Genomic DNA, 20708 nt, shown 5'->3' with positions numbered 1-20708 from the left:
ATAGAATATGGAAAATTTGGGTACAGCATTGGAGAAGCTGTAGGATTTTTAAAAGGGTATTTGTCGAAAAATTAAACCAAAGACACATCTTTATTTGCATCAATAGTTTCTGAGCTTCAATTTTCGCCATGTGAAGCAGTTAAAAATCTTTTAAAAATATGGTGGTCAGGGTTCTCTTTCGTGTAAATGAAAAGAGAGGGAGTAGCACTTATAATATAAATGCTAAAAGAAAAAGATGTTGTATAATTCCCAAAGCCATAATTCAAACCCATACCACTTAGTAATGTAAAACAATTCAAAGGAGAAAACTAACTGCCTAATTTATCCACAAAATAGTGAACGAGAAACTTAGTAACACAGGAACAAACTACAACCACTGAATCCCGGCTCCTGACTTGGAAATAGGCACATACAGAATGTGACTGCGTCAACTTAAGCATGCTTGTTGGTGTCCAATCCTCCCCTAATCAGGGACAGTGGTGTAATAGTACAACATAAAGATTATTATGTGGTCATTGAATAAAAAAAATCTATAGTTTGTACCAATGCTATTTTTATAACAAAATCCATACTATAAGTTATTGTACAAGTAATAAGTGAATTATAATTTGTACAAAATGCTACATGTTCACAGACAACGGAATTTATTACAATGGATAATAATAATATATACTGGAATGGTCCTGGGTCCAATTGATTTTAATATGTTTATGTGATTTACAATGTATGTTACTGAAATTCTTCTGCAAATACAGGGCCACCCGATATTACCAGTAGAAAGACCCCAATAGATATCGCTGTAAGAAGATGTGGTAAGCGTGCCAATGAGACTATTATCCATTCAAATCACAATTTGCAATTATCTTTGATTTCTACGGAAGATTGGCTGTCAAAATGCTAACATTCCAATTTTCAATAACAGTTAACAGCAAATAGATTCTCACAATAACAGATAACAAAATAGATAATAGTCCTATAACAGCTAACAAAGAATAAGACAATAACAGCTAACAGTAAATATATTTTCAAAATAACAGATAACAAAGAATTAAAATGCCCCATAACAGCATAACAGTTAAACCCCTTGCCCCCCTCTTAAATGCTTTTTCGACTTTATTTGTTTTCCTACTGTTACCGTATTAGTTTAAACAATTACAATATCTACAAACACTTGCTGTGGATTAATTTATTTCGTGGGTACTAATTTTCGTGGATAAAAGAAAACTTGTATGTTCATGGATATTTAATTTCATTGTTTTGGTGAGGTCCTGCAAACAAGCCGATTTAAAATTTGTCATTTGTTGAACATAAAATTTCTTGTTTCACCTGTAACCACGAAATCCACGAAAATTGGTATCCAAAGAATACATGTAATAATGCATCCACCAGTACATTAAATACATTCTCTGATAAATGACATGTGACAAAACCAGACAATAGTTATCACAGTTGAAAGGCTATTGCATCATTATATAAACATACATATATACATTCAAAAACAATTCATATCACAGTAAAAACATGTAATTTTAATGTGGAATGCTTAAAAAATGATATTAACAGAAAAAAGACAAAGTTAAAATTCCCTGAAAAAAAGTCAAGGCAGATCAATACAAAAATAAAAGAAAATGTGGATAAAAGTTTACAAGACACAAAATTACCCTAAATCTTATATTACTTTAAAAATGTTTTCCATAAATGTCTTTAAATATGAACTCAACCAATGAATGACAGTCAGTACTTACCATGTAACATACATGTTGAAAATTACAAATGAATTGATTTATATTTTGTTGTAGTTAGTCTTCACATTTTTCCTATCAAATTTGACCTACTGTGGATTCATTTATATTCTTGGGTATCAATTTTCGTGGATTGAGGAACAACTGCATTCCACTGATACATGTATTAATAAAACTTTGTGATTTTGCCAGTCTGTATACAAGCCTACAGAATATGAATACTTTTAAATATGAATACTTCGTAAAACATTTAAATTTGGTTTACCTTTACCCACAAAATCTATTAAAATTGTCACCCAACAAATAAAAATGATTTACAAAAAAAAGTAAAAAACAAATACTGTAAACCAATTTATTTTCACAGATACTTTATTTTGCATTTATTCCTTTCTAGTCCACTTTGCGGCGATTTAATTTCGCAATTTTCTATTTTTTCTTAAAGTAGTTTAATAAGGAAAGCACCAAGTTATACATTTTCATGACGATTAAAATTTGCATTATTTTCCTACTCACGAAAGTCGTGAAAATAAGTTGGTTTACAGAATCCTGATTCCCTTCACATATCTAGATCATACAATACAAAGGACTACATAGCTCAATGCTTTACCAATTTAGTACAAAGTATTTAATTGTCTCAATAACTTTGAGAATCTCAGCAAATTGATCACTTCAAAGCCAAAATCATTTTGTAAAAGTCTGTAGAAATGTTCTGGTGCCCTGTCTTGTATAGTCATAAGTTCTTTCAGTAATGGCCCATCCAGCTCCTTTAGTCTGTAAAATGATGATATAGGTATTAGTTACTATTACATAAATCCTGCTTGAACTTGCAAAGTTTATAGATATAAGATGTGGTATGAGTGCCAATGAGACAACTCTCCATCAAAGTCACAATCTATAAAAGTGAACCATCATAGGCCAAAGTATGGTCTTCAATACAGAGCTTGGCTCATACTGCACATCAAGCTATAAAGGACCCCAAGAATCTAATCTATATAGAAAATGAGAAACACTAATGAACCACATCAACAAACGACAACTACTAAAGATAAAATGTTCATCTTCTTTGGTTTTGCAATTCATAAACATTACATACTTGTATACCCAGTATTAAATGAATTTTAAGTACTTTATACATGTTTTATTTAATAAGAGGATAAAAATATCATTATAGGAGACCTGCCATGTGATAACAAAGTCCTTTGACTTTTAAGTTACACTTATAAAAGTCTTTAAAGATGCTGATTTGTTTTACAAACATTGAAAAAAGTCATATATTGACAGGTTGTTTCTAGTATATGAAGTTTATTTGACAGAAATACAGGGTATATATATTTCTCTAATTCTTCAACAATTTATCCCTTTTTGCACCCATTGTATATAAAAGTTTAATCAACATGTGGTTCACTTCATTGGTTAAAATCCAATTATGACGTCGACTTTTCTTGCTCTCTCTGAATTTCCTATTGTGACGTTATGAAAAAAGGCTACCATGCCTGATGACATCACATAGAAAGAACAAATCTTTTTGCAGATCATTCGAAAAGAAGGAATAAGTTTGACTGGATATTGTTAGAAAATCATTAGAGAAACATATTCAACCACCAAATCTTGTTTAATACGATATTTATCCACTCTCAACAGTTAAATTTTAAATATATAAAACACTCGGTGAGGCTCGCATTTTTAATTTGAAAATTTAACTGTCTCAAGTGGATAAATATTGTATCACACTCAATGCAGTGGTAGAATCTATATATATCTAGACTATCTAATTGTTTACAGTGAAACTATTTTAACAAACATGTTATTCACATATTCTCGGGCAATTTAACTCAGTTACTCACATGTTTTCAGGCAATTTAACAGCGTTGTCTGATAACCAGGAAAATACATCTGTAGAGGACCAATCTTCATATCTCAGTCTATTTACTGCTGTGTTCATTTGTTTTGTATTTGAACACCCTATTGAAATAAAAAAAAAAAAAACAATTCTTCATATTCTTGCAAGTATGACATTTTCTTTCAACGACTCAAGTATAATACATGAAAAATGGTTTTTAAATACTCAAGGTGGTACCTAACACTACAGAGAGATAACTCTGTAAAATCAGCTGAATGTTTAATCACGTTATATTGTTAAGGAAATATTAAGCTCCTTAATGATCACAAGAGTGCACACAGTGAAATGTCTCGCCATCTTTATTTTACATTGATATTATGTTGATAGTCCTAATTATAAAGCCTCATTAAAACTGTCACATAAACTTAACATGAACCAAGATAACTAAAAATATGCCAATGAACCATGAAAATGAGGTCAAGGTCAGATGAACCATGGCAGGCAGACATGAACAGCTAACAATTTTTCCATACAACAAATACAGTTGACCTATTGCTTATATTTTAAGAAAAACAAACAAAACACAAAAAGTCAATACTGAGCAATGAACCTTGAAAATGAGGTCAAGGTCAAATAAAACCTGCGCTACTGACATATAAATCATAAAATATTTCCATACACCAAATATAGTTGATTTATGGCATATAGTATTAGAGAAAAACACCAATTCTGAAAAACTTTACTTTGACCACTGAACCATGAAAATGAGGTCAAGGTCAGATGACATCTGCCAGCTAGACATGCACACCTTCCAATCATTCCGTAAAACAATTATAGCAGACCTATTGCATAAGGTATAGGAAAAACAGACCAAAACACAAAAATCTAATTATTACCACAGAACCATGAAAATGAGGTCAAGGTCAGATGATACCTGCCAGTTGGACATGTACACCTTACAGTCCTTCCATACACCGAATATACTAGACCTACTGCTTATAGTATCTCAGATATGGACTTGACCACCAAAACTTAACCTTGTTTACTGATCCATGAAATGAGGTCGAGGTCAAGTGAAAACTGTCTGACGGGCATGAGGACCTTGCAAGGTACGCACATACCAAATATAGTTATCCTATTACTTATAATAAGAGAGAATTTAACATTACAAAAATTTTGAACTTTTTTTTCAATCAATCACTGAACCATGAAAATGAGGTCAAGGACATTGGACATGTGACTGACAGAAACTTCGTAACATGGGGCCTCTATATACAAAGTTTGAAGCATCCGGGTCTTCTACCTTCTAAGATATAAAGCTTTAAAGAAGTGAGCTAACGCCGCCGGATCACTATCCCTATGATGAGCTTTCTGCAACAAAAGTTGCAGGCTCGACAAAAATTAGTGTTTGCCAAACTCACTGGGGTAAAGCTGATGACCGTAACTGCATTCACGGTCATCCCAAGATGTCGGATGAAAAATTAGGTCAGTTTTTTTATTGTCTGTTAAGGTGTTTCTTCATCATTTTCTTTACAAAGCATACTTTGATACGATGTAAATTTATAAAAGATTCACACGGAAGTCACAAATCTCTACCGAGGAACGTGTATAAAACGGGAATTTGGATTTGAAAAATTCGCTAAGATGACCGTAAATCGTAATCGAGATGACCGTAACAAGATTAGCGATTCATAACAAGGCTGACCGTAATTGGTTGAAAGATGACCGTAAATTGTTAAGGATGACCGTAACTTTTAAAGGATGACCGTCAATTCTAAGAAATATTCATATTTGTATTCATAACTGTTTGTCGAGTTTGTCTCAATAGGGGTTCTTTTATCGGTTATAAATATATTTTATCAATTTCTTTTCAACTATTTGCCGTATTTAGAGTTTATGACAATGATAGTAAATTGCATGTTTCTCGTAAATAATTAGATATTTAAAAAATGACTGTAATTTTTTTTTCTGTCTATGAAGAAATAACATAAAAAAATTAAATTATTTATTGATAACAACGTTAAAATTGGAATACAAATCAAATATTTTATTTTTCCAACCAGGGTCCCAAAGCGGGCATTTATACAATTACCAATAATGAAAGTATATGCAACAAACATTGAAAATTATATAACGTGACAGATATTATAATAGACAAATGACAATAAATTTGTTCATCTGTATAGGAGACACCAATTCAAGGGACGGTGCTGTAGGATATACTGTTGATTGCGATAGGCAATAACAGCAATCCTCCTAGTGTCAGAAGCAGATGAACAAAAATAAATAGAGAAACTGAATCCTGTCACTTAAAAAATATTTTTTTTAAATAACAACAATAACTAATTTTGCGAAACATGGAATATAAATCTGCTATTTGCAGTGTTTAACCAGGAATATACACAACTCTTTTCATACAGTTGAGTTCTCACAAGACAGCAGCCGTAGCAATTTCTCTTGGGAATTTAGTTAATGAAATTGGAACATGATTCAGATGTGATATAAATAGTTTCTGTCTTCGTTATATTTTGTGCAATACAAGAGAAAATGAACTTCATTTTCAATTTTACCAGAATTACATTGCTGACATACGGTCTAAGGTTTGGAGGAGTACCCTGGTATCGTTCTATTTTAATCTGCAAATGGTGAGATGACAGCCTCAATTTTGTTAATGATATCCTACGCTAAAATTTTGTTAAGATATTTATATAGATACTTTTCGAAACCATAATTATCCTCAATTGTCACATAAGTGCAGAGCTCTCCTTCTGATTTCTTGATCAGTTGATCCTTCCAAATTTTGTATGCACGTCTCTTTCAATATTTTCCTAATGGTATTATTTGAAATATTTTTCCCATCATTTAGATTTGCAAAACCAGGAAGAGTTTTTTAAATGTGTTGGAGAAAGCTATACCATGACGATTTATACTGAGAATATAGAGATTTGAATGCTGGTATGCATAATGTAATAAAGGAAATTATTCTTATTTTTTAGTCTAAGCCAATAATTCAAAGCAGACCTCTCTAATGAAAAGTACAGTGGAAACCGACCAAGTTAAAATAAGGCTGCACAATTTGTGTTTTTATTTGTGCCGACCAGGATGAATTTACAAAATTTACTGTGTAGCTTTTCACAAGTTAAATTTGAACACATTTTATCCATGCAAATTAGTTGGTTTCCATATCTAAATTTTGCTATCAAGGGATTGAATGAGCTCCAAATTTCACTTCCATATAGAGAAATAAGCTTAATAGCATGCTCAAAAACATGCATACAGTGTACTTGTTTATTTAGAGATAATATTCCTATTAATCTTTACATGGTCTAGAGATTTTTCCAAATAGTTGGGAAGGTCATTGATGAAAATCTTAAACAGGTTAGGACTTATGTTATCTCCTTGACGTATAACTCCAAACTGTGTAGGGAAGAATATAATACAAATTGACAGCGATGCGACGAAAAGTTGAAGAAAAAAAAACATTGATTTAGCATAAGATTATCCAACGGAATCAGATTAAAATCTTAACATCTGCCTTGAAATATACAGTCCATTGACAACACCGGATCCGATGGAACTGCAAAATTTATTCAGCATTCAGTTGGTTTGACTGAGATTAAACCTTCCGTAACAAATGAAAAGCAATATGTTCAGTATAAAATATTCCATTAGATAAGGATTTCAAAACGGAAATGAAGTCTTCGTATCGCCCTATCTCTTTTAGTTTTGCTTCAATATTTGGCAATAGTTCATAAATATAAAAAAGATGTGGTATAATTGCTAATTAGACAACTCTCCAAAAGACAATTCTCCACTGGAGACCAAAATGACACAAAAAGCAACAACTATAGGTCACCGGACGGTCTTCATCAATGGGCAAAGTACATACCGCATAGTCAGTATAAAAGGCCCCCTAAATAACAATGTAAAAGAAATTCAAACGAGAAAACTAACGACTTAATAAAGTTCATTTTTAATTCCGTTGGACACCCTTCTTGGACATAATCGCCACTGACTTTAAAATTAAAGGAACATCTTTTGAATGCTATATATATATATAGTTAGTTCTTCTAAATTGATAATTTGGTTTTCACTTGTATAATTTAGATTTTTTATGGGTGCCCTCCAATAATATATATGCAACACTATCGTGCAAAGCAGGTGCAACATATATACACCTGTTTCCTTTTGTTATAAGTTACAGGCAGGTTAAAATGTTTACATAGCAAGCACATTGTTTACAAGATAGCTCATATTCAAAGCTATCAAGATTCCTCTTTCATTCGGATACGATTTAATACAGTTGGTAATACTCTATGTATTTGAAGCAAGTCTTATTTTCTTCTACCTATAGGATAATGCAGTCTTATAAATACGTTTTATACCAACACAATTCATTATTTGATACAAAAAAGGTAATACAAATACGGATATCTGTTAGAATCGATGGTCATCCTTTATAAATTACGGTCATCCTTTACAAATTACGGTCATCTTTTTACCAATCACGGTCATCCTTGTTTTATGTTACGGTCATCTTGAAAATATTTTACTTACGATTTACGGTCATCTTAGCGATTTTTTCAAATCCAATTTCCTGTTTCATACACATTTCTTGGTAGTAATATGTGATTTCCGTGTGATTCTTTTATACATTTACATCGTACCAATGTATGCTTTGTAAAGAAAATGATTTAGAAACACTTAAACAGACAATGCAAATACTGACCTAATTTTTCATCCGACATCTTGGGATGACCGTGAATGCAGTTACGGTCATCAGCTTTACCCCAGTGAAACTGCTATATATCCAATGAAATATTTCCCATGAAGTGGTTGGTTCAATTCTTTTTAAATTTTCATCTTTCTGACAAAGTGTTAAAGTCAATATTTTGTCCAAATTTAAAGAAAATTAAACCAATCAAATTAATTTTAGTCAAGGTGTTTTGTGCCACCCTAGATTTAGAAGATAGATTTAGTGTTCATTTCTTCTAAAAAAAATAATATGTATGTTATTGTACCAAGGGGTACAATCAAACTCACGTGATGGATATACACACACGGGAAGTAACAGTCGAGCAGACCGCTTGAAAGGTAAGTAGTCGTATTTACTTGTTTATATCAATGAAATTTAACAAATAAGGTAGAGCACCGAATGTAGGATACTATCTTGTTTTGAAATACACAATTATCCTTGCTGGAAAGCGTCCAGTTAATGCCAACACTTCGACACAGTTATCCGTCGAAAATTTGGAACTGTGTCGAAGTGTTTGCAATAACTGCACGCTTTCTAGCAAAAACAATTGTGTATTTTAAAACTACATACTATCCGACATTCGGTGTGCCAACTTATTTAACAAAATCTAATTGATACAAACAAGAAAATGCAACTACTAACCTTTCAAGCGGCGAGTTTGACTGTAACTTCCGGTGTGTGTATATCATCACGTGATTTTGATTGTACCCCTTGTGTACTGTCAAGTATGCATTACTGGGAAATCTTAGGCATCCTAAAGTTCTCAGATTTTCTTGTTTAACACTGTTTTAGATGTGAGATTCTTAATGTTTTCTTCATCAAATGATATAGAAAATTAATAAAAAAAATAAGGTCACATAATTCTTTGAAATGAGAAACATTTTTCTAGATACTACTAAAATAATGAGATCCAATTAGGTAGCTTGAATGAAGTAGAGACAAAGAGTCATAGCTATCAACTTTACATAAAACTAATTCTGACCAATTTGGAAAATCTTTTGCAAGTTTGGTTTGAAACCCTCCTGATTTTCTTACTTCACTACTAGAAACAAACATAATTAATAAGCCATTAAGACATAAAACAAAAAATCAAAAAGTCAGTTTTTTATATTCTGATAACTTATATAGGGCTTTGTGATTGATTAAAAATCACACCATTCCAAGCCCTTTTGTTTTCAACAGTTACATAATCAATATTACCAATAACAAGCATTCTGTGAGGTAAGACTAAGGAGAGAAGTGTAGCCTTTCAGTCCCCCAATAAACCAAAGAGCTTGGATGCTACTAAAACAACACAACCTGTACCAATAGAATATCATATATAATTCTTTATCGTTATTCTACAAATTTTTCCTTTGATGTTGCTGACTGATAGTTTCCTCTCAACTGAGTTGAGTGATATGAAATTAACACTAGCAACTAAGGGAACATGTGCTGTTGTCAAGGAAATTAATAATGTCCTCATAGGTAAAATAGCAATAAACAGATTATCATTGGTCATCTCAACTCGATTGTTTTTTTCAATTTTGCCCTACCATTGGTCATCTCAACTCAATTGTTTTTTTCAATTTTGCCCTACCATTGGTCATCTCAACTCGATTGTTTTTTTCAATTTTGCCCTACCAGCTCAAGGGAGAAAATAAATCTTGTTAAGATACGGTAACTGACGATAACCTATAAGTATGAACACAATTCTTAGTCTTAGAAATTCAATTTGTAAATTCCTTGATCCCTAGAAGATGAGAAAGGCAGTGTGTATCCTAAAAAACTGCATATTAGATGTATCGATTATGGATGTTATAACAACATTATGCCAAGTTCAATGATAAAAAAAATAACAAACAACTTACCATCAACAGTATCTGTATGAGAACCAATCTTTCCACGATTCCCTAGTTCCTTCATAACATTGTCCATCTGATGATTTATTTTATCTTCACTGCTTATATCAAAGTACAATCGAGTTCCAATGAGCATGCCCAGCCAGCCATCTGGTACATAACGATGCTGAAGTCGTAGAGGGATGAAACTTTTCCTTAGTTTATATGTATATTCAGCCTCTGCAACAAAAATTTCCCTTTTAAATGTTTATTTGATTGTTTACCATATAAAATCCTTTTTTAATCGAAAAATTATCGAGGGGTGTAAAGGAAGGGTATCTGCATGGAAGAACAAAATAAAGTTGCCATTTCCAATCAACAAACAATTACAAATTTCTTGTACATTGATTTTTATACAGGTTTTTGCATGAATATAACCCTTTACCACCCTCATTGTCATTTGGAAACCCCTGATCTGTACTTATTTTTGTTAATCTTAAGTTACTATGAAATTGATATATTGTCAATCACTGTCCTAATAATCAATTAGGATCTTCCTCTCATTATATGTCAGCATAAATGCAAGTTTGGTTCTTATTTTATTATACATATGTAAGGTTCTAGAGTAATTATCTAGAATATCAAAATAAGAAAATGTTAATGGTAAGATTGTCAATGAGACAATTCTCCATGAGAGACCAAATGACACCGATATTAATGACTATAGGTCACAATACGGTCTTGAACAATGAGCAAAGCCCATAAGCATAGTCAGCTATAAAAGGCCCACAAATGACAAAGTAAAACAATTATTTTTTTTCTTTCTAAAAAGCCCTTCCTGAACTAATTTCAGTCTCTATCAATCTTTAATATTAAACTTTGTTTCCAAACCCATGCCAGCTTTAAGAGCTATTATCCAGAAACTCCATTCCTACACTCAATTATTCTGCCTATTTTTAGGAAGTATGACCTTGAGCTTATTTGTTTTGACTGCCCTCAAAATTTTCAGAGATTTCCCTCTCATCAAGTAAGACCAAATATAAAGTATGGTTACAATCTTTTATAAAGTATTTGAATTATCAGCCAAAAATCAAAATGAATGAAGGACTGAAAGATGAATAAATAACAGTGCAGACCAGTGTCTATAAGACAAAGATATTCTCATTTTTATTAGGAAATTAGGAATGCTATAAATTATGCATTTCAAATACAAATGTTTCTTATTCTTCATTTGATTATGTGGCAGGGTTTAGAAATCTTACATTATAAAAGAGAATTTCTTGCACAGTTACTGTTGGTAAATTCCTATCATTAAAAACACTTTGAAAATACAACTTAAAAAAGATCAATATTTCTTATAACAAAACAAATGTCAAATTCTTCAACTTTTCTGTCAGGGTTCATTAATTTTAGTCAGACATGTAAACACACTAACCAGATCTACATGATGGACTGTCTTTATATTTTTGAGACATTGCAATTAACACCACTGCTGCTTTTTCTACTGCCAGTGCCATAGCTTCTAGTGTGGAGCCAGCTATAACAGACAAATATTTTTAACATAAGCCACAACATGTTGTAAAGCATGCATTGTATTTACTCTCAAATAATTTATATGATTAACATGGGGAAATATTTTGTTGATTTGCTTCACATTTTCTGAATATTGTATGCTTCTTCATGACAATTTTTTTCAATGTGGTAAAAAACAGTCGAACAACAAAAATATGAAAAAGAATGTTCTGTTCCTTATATCTTTAGTTTGAATTTCTTACATTATTACTGACCAGTACTGAAGGCAACTTTAAAAAATCCGTCTTGTTAACCAATTTGTTTACATTTATAGACAAAATGTTACAAAAGCATAACTGAGAAATATCTTTTATTGTTATTAATATAAATATCCTTACTCATATGCTCTACATCCATCCAAACTTTGTATCCAGCTTCCTTCAGTCTGTCCTTGACCTTTAACATCACTGATTGGCTGTCCCATTGATAACTTATCATAATATGGGGACAATCTACTTCTAGCTTACCTAAAATGAGACATTAAGTGAATTATTCTCTAAAATGATGCATTAAGTGAATTATTCTCTAAAATGATACATTAAGTGAATTATTCTCTAAAATGAAAAAATCGCAATAATAAATTTAATAAAATTAAAAAAGAAGGTATGATTTTTGACAATAACTGGTCCTAAACTTTTGTGTATTTCAACCTCCCCAAATCCATAGTTAACAAAATCATATGCTTGACTAAAATATTTCCTTTTCATGGTTTACATAACTTTTAAAAGAAGGATTAATTCAGTAAATAGAGAAATGAAACATACTCCAATTGACTCTAATATGCTTAGCAATAGCATGAATAGTGAAGAGAACAACAGTATTTCAAAAAGATATTCATGCTGGAACAGTATTAGATATTCATGCCGGAACAGTATTTTGTGTTGGTCTTTTGACTAGCAAAATATTGCTGCTCTATGTTAACATAGCCAAAATAATTTTGAAACTTTTTTTTTTAGATTTCGATCTGAGAATATCTCTTATAATGTCACCTCAATTTGGTATGCTCTATGGTATGGTTGTTGTCTCTTTGACACATTCCCCATTTCTATTCTCAATTTTATCAATATTAATAGTGGTATCACTGCATAGCTAATATTTTTTATTTAAGTTTTTTTTAATGTGTTTTGCATTTGCATCTTTTTTTAGGAACAAATACCAGGTAATAAGCCCCTTCTCCTTGAGACAAAAAATGGTCAAGTTGGAACGGATATTAGTGTGGGAGTAATAAAAGGCTAAGTTAAAATGTTGTGACTATTTATGCATGTCTATCATTTGACTTCTTGCAAGGCTTAATTTTTGGGCCTTATATAGCTGATTATACGGTATGGACTTTGCTCATTGTTGAAGGTCGTACAGTGACCTATAGTTGTTAATTTCTGTGTCATTTTGATCTCTTGTGGAGAGTTGTCTCATTGGCAATCATACCATATCTTCTTTTTTATATTTAAAGATAGAGAATATTATAAGGATCATGTACATGTAGCTTGTATCCAGAAAGGTAAATCCTTCACACAAAATAACATTTAGTTTTGAAACTATTTTTCATTATACATGTAATGCTAATGGCTTCAAACTGAAGATCACTGAACATAAAAACAAAACTTCTAGATCTTCTAAGATGTATTTCAGCTAATGATATGAAAAAATAGGTTTAAATGATAAAAGAGATAAAAGGGTTGTATAACTCTTGATGATATAGGTTAAATACAAGCACACAGTGTATGTGTTAAATCATAAACAAATCATATTTTCATTTATAATACTAGAGTGAAATAATCTGGCTAATCATGCACTGTGATTGATAACCATTAGACCATTTCCTTTTTGAACAAAAAAAAGAAGATCAGAATGGTAAATGTTATTGAAATTGGGTCTTTCCTACACTCAAGTATAATAAAATATTTATTCAGGCTTCACAGGGTATACATGGTATATGGGCTAATACTTAAGGCTTTTTCTCATGTCGCCTTAGCTGTCAAAATCTTTATATAAAATTAATCCCATTTTGCCTTAGTACAAATTTTCAGGTAAAAGATAATTAACTAAGGCGAAATGGGAACTTTTGTAAACAATGGAATTAAGTTTTTTTTGTTTGTATTGCAATAACTTGATATTTGTTATTTTGGGCAGAATCAATTTGCGCCAATTGCAGTTTTGAAAGGGTATTAATTGCGCCACTCTCTTTTATTTTGATGGTATTAATTGCGCCAATAAATGAAATGAAATTGCGCCACATTTACCTGTAAATATTTGTTTACCTATATCATACATTTAATTAACCTTTCCACTTAAGATTTAACTTAACACTCATCAAATTAATGAAAATTCACCAAAAAAATAAGTTTCAATGAGTCAAAATGTCTGATACACTCTGATATATATATTCAAGAAAATAGAGTTTGATAGAGGAAAACCGGTCACCATTGTTGTAGAACATAAATTCCATTAGACATTTGTAAAGAAAACTGGAGCAATAAGATGGAGATGTACAGTTAAGTCTTGTTGTGCTAGGTTATTCACAGATGAATCATGTACAATTATTTTGAATGGAGAATTAGATCATATTCATGAAACAAATGTCTAGAAATTGAACGTCAAATTCTGAGAATTGAAGCAACCGATATGTTGTCAGAGCAACCTTCAAAATAATAAATTCCAAAATTGAAGAAGAAAATTTAGAAAAAAAAGATTGAAACAAGTGCGTCAGTCAATGTATATAGAGAGAAGAACACTGCATCCGGCTCAACCTAAAAATCAAGCAGAATTTCACAAAACATTGGATGATATTGGTGTTGTTAGTTACAAACAAAGTTGATGACTTTGTATTGTGTAACGATCCACAATGCGGGATTATTAGGATGCGAGGGTAAATTAAAATTTCGGTGTACAATATCAGAGGAATTTTAAGTCAATCATTTAGTTGTTATATATAAATAAAAATAAATAAAATTGGCGCAATTAGAAGATTATTTTATTGGCGCAAATGATACCTATAGATTTGAAAATTAGGTGGCGCAAAAGACGTATTGGCGCAATTGAGTTGTGGCGCACATGAGTTACTTTTTGGCGCAAAAAGATATCGCCCGTTATTTTAATGTAAAAATCTGCAATTATTTATTATTTATGCACTTTTTAATTTTACTGCTACATATTCTATTTGCCCATAAAAACACTTTTTTATTAAGTCTGGTATCATTCATTTTCAAAAATCTTTACTAATTTCTAAAAATACATGACCATTGTTTAATTATACATGGCATCCAGCCCGTATCTCCATATAATGATAAATTTGGGGTATGTTTTCCAACACCCATAAAAAATCTCATGGCTCTATTTTTAATTGCATTTCACATTTCGCCTTAGTTCAATTCCCATATCGCCTTAGTATATTTTTTACCTTTTTTACCTGGAATTCACAACTAAGGCGAAATGGGAACACACCATACTAAATAGGCTTATATTTTTGTATGTGTCCTATATCCAATTTGCATGAAGACTCAGGAAGTATAAAACACTGACAGGGAAAATAGATCTGTATCTCCTGTGAAGATCAAATAGTTTTCTAATATTGATACAGAAATAATTCTCAAAGCAGAATATTACTTACCATTGAATAAGAAAATAAAGCAAACCAAACTGAAAAACATTAAACAACATTTAAAGTTAATATTAAACATGAACAGATTAAAAGTAAACAAAAAAACATGAACAGATTAAAAGTAAACAAAAAAACATGAACGAAAATTTTAAAAGTAAACAAAAAAACATGAACGAAAATTTTAAAACCAATACAAATATTTAAATCTAAAATTAAAATTACAAAATTGGCAAATTTTACAATAAAAATAAAGTTTTAACTATTTTCATCAATTTGTCAATCATTTTAAAATATGTTACATGTAAAAATTATTCATGAGCAGAATTTCAATAATATATATAAGGCACATCTACTTATAATGCATAACAACTGTGCAAAATTTTATTGGCCTTATACCAATACTTATATAGTTTTTGATTTAAAAAAAATATTACTAAAAATTGTTTTTTTAACATAAATTCAGTTTTTCAGAGTTATGAGACAAATATCACCAAAATATACATATTATCTACATGTTATGCACAACAACTGTGCAAAATTTCATTGGCCCCTACATTTTCGTTTGGAGTTTTTAGGTTAACAAATGTTGATTGGCAGACAAAATGAAAACTACCTTGTTCCCACATCCTGGATGCAGGGCCCTAATAATTAACATACCACTGATCATTTTCTCAATTGTAAATCAAAAATAACAAAAAATCTTTACAACATATAGAAATTGGTGTTTTTTTCACAATTTACCAGAGTTGGTGTTTAGATTAGGACCTTCAACATGTTGGTTTATTTCCCACAATGCACCTCTTGCAGCATGTCTGACATCCTCTTTGTCTGAAAGTTGTAGTCTGTCCAGTTCTAAATATAAAAAAGAAAATATGACTTATTTATTCAATATTTAGAAATAGAGAGTACTGTACATGTGAGCATACATTTACAATGATTTCAATTTGTTCATAACTTCTCATATGTGTATATATATATGTCATGTATGTGTCTGATTAAAAAAAACAAAGCAATCATCATATACAGATTTTAAATGCAGAAGATGTACCAAAAAAAACTGAGGAGTAAACAATTATACATTGTATTATTCTTAACACAAAAACTATAAGTGACTGATAGAAGTGTATTAATGTATCTCTAATTTTTTGCTTTTTTCACATTTCTTGAAGGGTGTGAATAAATTGAATGTAAATTACTGAAATAAGATTACTTTTTCTTTTAGTATTTTTTTTAGCTTGCATTCAATTCTATAAGATGCAAATACCTGTACAAGAAAATATTCACCTTCTAAAAGTTGAGAATGCATCTTCATTTTGTCTTTGTTTGAGTCATGGAAGGACAATTTCCAAATACCCATTACTGTTAAACATACTTCTTCATCTGAAAAATTCTTGGATAAGATTTCTAAATAGAGATTTAAAATATCTAATGACATAAGTTTCTCCTTGTTTTCATCATTTGCCAACAGATTATTCAAGCCATGCAGTATTTCTGATACGTTCATCCCATATTTGTATGACATGTGATCCTCAGAACATTTTGCATTTTTCAGAATATCAATGATAAATACCAGCACTTTACAGTCGGTACTGACAACATGAATTTCAGAATCATTAACTATGTATGACATCACAATCAAACATTTAGCTCGTATCATTGCAATCTTGGTCTTTGATAATCTTAACATCACAGACAGAAAAGGACAACTTCTCAAACATTCCTTAAAATTTGAACAATGTCTGCATATATTGTGCAAAATTCCAAGAAAAGCTTTGATAATGTATTTCAGATTTTTGTTTTCTTCAAATATATCACATTCTATGATTAGTCTCATTATATTATATAAGTTCTGAACTGCTTCAGTATCTTCAATTGTTTGCTTACAAAACAATGGACTTGAATCAGACAACATCCAAGCAACATTTAACATTGACTTTACTTGATGCCATCCTGTAAAAGAATCTGTTTGTTTAAAATCAACTTCTTTTAAATCTTTCAGACAGTTTTTAAAGATGATATTATAGTCTGCTTTGACAACCATCTCTGCAGCTGCTGCACATTTTTTAACCTCTTTTTTGTCCGGTTTTAAACAATTCCATATATGTTCTAAATCTTTATTATGTTTTATGTCTAGTATATCATCTCTTTCTCCTAAAACTCTAACCACTCCAGATAGAGACAATCTTTCATCTTCAACATTCTGTAATAATCCTCCTTTAAGTGGTGACAAACTTCTTGCTGCTTCTGTAAATGGAATGTGATTAGATGTTTTACAATTTCTTTCCTCGTCTTTTGGTATTGGTGGTGTTCCACAACCATCTCTTTGTGAAAGATTTGCATTATTATTCTTATCGGGTAGAAAATCATTGTTGCTAGGGTCACTTTCAAGTATAGAATCTGGAAGAATCTTTGACATCATAAGATGGCCGACATCTGGTTTCTCACCTCTATGTTGAAAAGATGTTATTAATCCAGTATCTGTCAATGAAGTAACCATGTTAACAGGTTCATTCCCACAAATGTCTTTCTGTTCAGTCTGACATTCTTTACTTTCGGCTTTTTTATCAAAGGCAATATTTTCCTTTATATTCTCTTTAGGATTTGTAACTGACTTGTCATGAGTTTTTCGAATGCACTTTTCACTTTCCTTGGGTAATATAATATCAGTTGACACACTTATTAACTTACATGACTTCATATCATCATGTAATGTTTCATTTTCCATCTTACAAGATGAAAAATGGTCTTATCATATGCTCCTACGTACCAACACTATATTTTCAGGACATTCTGAAAATAGATTTGAAATAATGAATTATTCATTTGATAATAATGTAAATTCAGAAATTAATGCGAGGTTTTTATTATTGCAAAAAATGCAACTGAATTGCAAACGCAATAATTTAAAATCGCATTTTGAAATATATTTTATGAATTTAACAGGATTTTCCTCATAGTCGTAAAAATTAAATTCGCATTTAAGTCTAAAATGACAAATTCCCAATAATAAATGCACGCATTAATTTCTGAATTTACAGTATATATTTATTAACTTTATTAAGCAGGAATCATTGTTGAATACAGGTTGATTTATATGTACATTTTGTATCTTTGGTTTATAGGTATTGACCTAACAGTCTATGCTAACAAATGTATTCTTTATGCATGTCACTGGTATCTTTGGTGAAAAAAGAATCATGAGCAGTTGACATGGTCGACAGGTTGACATGATCCACAAGTCAACAGGTTGCCATGAATGGTAGATAGGTTGACTGGATCAACAAGTCATTTCCTATGAACTGTTTTGTGAGTTTGCACATATAAATGTGTATTAAAGAACTGACCATTCATCTTTTGAGGGAGGCAGTGTATTTTTTTCTTCCGAAAAACAATAAAAGGTACTGTGGATTCATATATTTTCATGAGCATCGATTTTTGTGGATTGCTAAAAACTTGCATATTCATGGAAATTTGATTTTGAGGTTTTTACCAATATCTGTATACAAAGCCTATTGACAAAATGATTGAAAAGTGTTATTCGTTGAACATCTGAATTTGTGGTTTACCTGTTTCAACAAAACCCACGAAAATTGGTATCCAATGAATAATAATGAGTAAGGCCTAAAAAAAAATTATCTGTGTTTCCAGTAACATCATTTTGAAAAAAAGGGCGGTCCGAATTTTTTTTTTTTTTTTTTATTGAAACACCTTTTAAAAATGGCTGGATCTACCCATGGTATGTACCGGCAGGAAGTCTAGTAGATAGTTTACATGCATGAAATATTTGTCACTGCAGACATTAGGCAACCAATAATCGACCAATTCATATGACAAAATATATCAAATTGCTTTATTAATAATTTCCATTCACAGGATTCATGGTTGACTTTTGTTGTGTATAAAGTAATTGCATGGAAGATGAAGGATTACAAATTTTAGATGGAGTTGTACTCTAATCAAGAAATAAAGAACATTGTAGTTACTCTTTATTTTAATGAAAGAAACTTTTAATTGTCAAAATTTAGATCCAAAGATTGATTAGTAAACTGTCAGATTTGCTCTAAATGCTTTGGTTTTTGAGTAATAAGCCATAAACTGCATTTTACCCCTATGTTCTATTTTTAGCTGTGGTGGCCATCTTGGTTGGTATGCCGGGTCATCGGACACAATTTTTAAACTAGATACCCCAATGATGATTGTGGCTAAGTTTGGTTAAATTTGGCCCAGTAGTTTGAGAGGAGAAGATTTTTGTTAAAGTTTACAGACGACGGACAACAACGGAGAACGGACGTCAAGTGATGAGAAAAGACCACTTAGGGCCAAGTGATGAGAAAAGACCACTTAGGGTGTCGACTATCAATAGAGCTTCTTCTCTAGAAGAAGCTCAATTGATAGTCTAATAAGGTCGACTATCAATAGAGCTTCTTGAGCTCTATTGATAGTCGACCTTATTATTTACAGAATTTTATTGATAGAACTTCCGATTCCTGTGGTATAATGGGCTTTTCTTTTAGACGATATTGGGTTTTTTATTTGATTTTTTTTCTACTTTAAAATTGGATTTTGGCATCATTATCTCCTCTTTCCTTGTCAGCTTTTGTCTACCTGTCTACTCCAACTTAAAAACATAAAAGTTTCGAAAAAATATATTGATTGATGCAGATTGATTGCAAATCGCACAGGGGTGGTTTTTACTATCCATACGAACCCCTAAAAAAACTTTGGAGTCTTTGGATAGTAAACCCGGCACAAAATGTTTACCCCGAAGCGGGACAGACGGACGAATGGACGGAACTACAGACCGAAAAACATAATGCCCTAAGTGGAGCATATAAACAAACCTGTTAAATATTATTGGAGTTATTGTCAAGTCAACGGGGCCGTTGGAGCGAAATTCCTCAGCCGCAGCAGCAACAAAGGGAGATAAATTTAATAGTAAAAGTAAATCCATACACGGGTAGGAAGATTCCGTACTTTATTAGTGTTCATTAACGGTCTCACTTATATTCTCAGATCCGGACATCCTGGCATTTACATTTGTCAGGAGGTGATAAAATCCGGAATCCTCTAGATTTTTCATCTATTTGAAGGGACAAGACGAATAATTTAGTGACCAAAAGACTATTTAACGACAAGAATTTTTTTTATTTTATATTTAAATTTCTTATTCAAAATGATTAAAAAAAAAAGAAATGCAAAAGAAAACAAACTTATGGTATTTAATATGATATCAATTTTACTTGTGTTTTAGAACAATTATTATTTATCTAATAATTTGTTTTTAAAACTCTCCTTGTACAATATGTAATAAACGTGCAAAATGCATTATTAGTGCATCATTATCCAGAAAATACAGACACAAATTGTGAAATACAATCGG

General features: G+C 31.2%; 1 protein-coding gene across 1 annotated transcript; it reads right to left on the bottom strand.

Moving 5' to 3' along the window:
* Nucleotides 1–1068: 1068 nt before the first annotated feature.
* On the bottom strand, nt 1069–20259 carry LOC134707446 (uncharacterized). The gene is made up of 8 exons (XM_063567188.1): nt 20170–20259; nt 16613–18118; nt 16070–16180; nt 12069–12197; nt 11594–11695; nt 10189–10398; nt 3587–3704; nt 1069–2513 (listed from the first exon to the last, which is right to left on the bottom strand). The coding sequence occupies exons 2-8, from the start codon at nt 18051–18053 to the stop codon at nt 2354–2356; spliced, it is 2271 nt and encodes a 756-aa protein (XP_063423258.1). The 5' UTR covers nt 18054–18118; nt 20170–20259; the 3' UTR covers nt 1069–2353.
* Nucleotides 20260–20708: the final 449 nt, after the last annotated feature.

Source organism: Mytilus trossulus, chromosome 2, assembly GCF_036588685.1.
Source record: "Mytilus trossulus isolate FHL-02 chromosome 2, PNRI_Mtr1.1.1.hap1, whole genome shotgun sequence".
NCBI classification, from domain to species: Eukaryota; Metazoa; Mollusca; class Bivalvia; order Mytilida; family Mytilidae; genus Mytilus; species Mytilus trossulus.
The sequence above is the reverse complement of the archived record's forward strand: the minus strand, read 5'-3'. Positions and strand labels throughout refer to the sequence as shown.

Coding starts and splice junctions, on each gene's coding strand:
- LOC134707446 (XM_063567188.1), bottom strand. CDS start 18,053: ATGGAAAATGAAACATTACATGATGATATGAAGTCATGTAAGTTAATA. Junction 16,181..16,612: donor GCATTCTCAACTTTTAGAAG/GTGAATATTTTC, acceptor TTTTATATTTAG/AACTGGACAGACTACAACTT. Junction 3,705..10,188: donor TCATACAGATACTGTTGATG/GTAAGTTGTTTG, acceptor TTATTTCAATAG/GGTGTTCAAATACAAAACAA.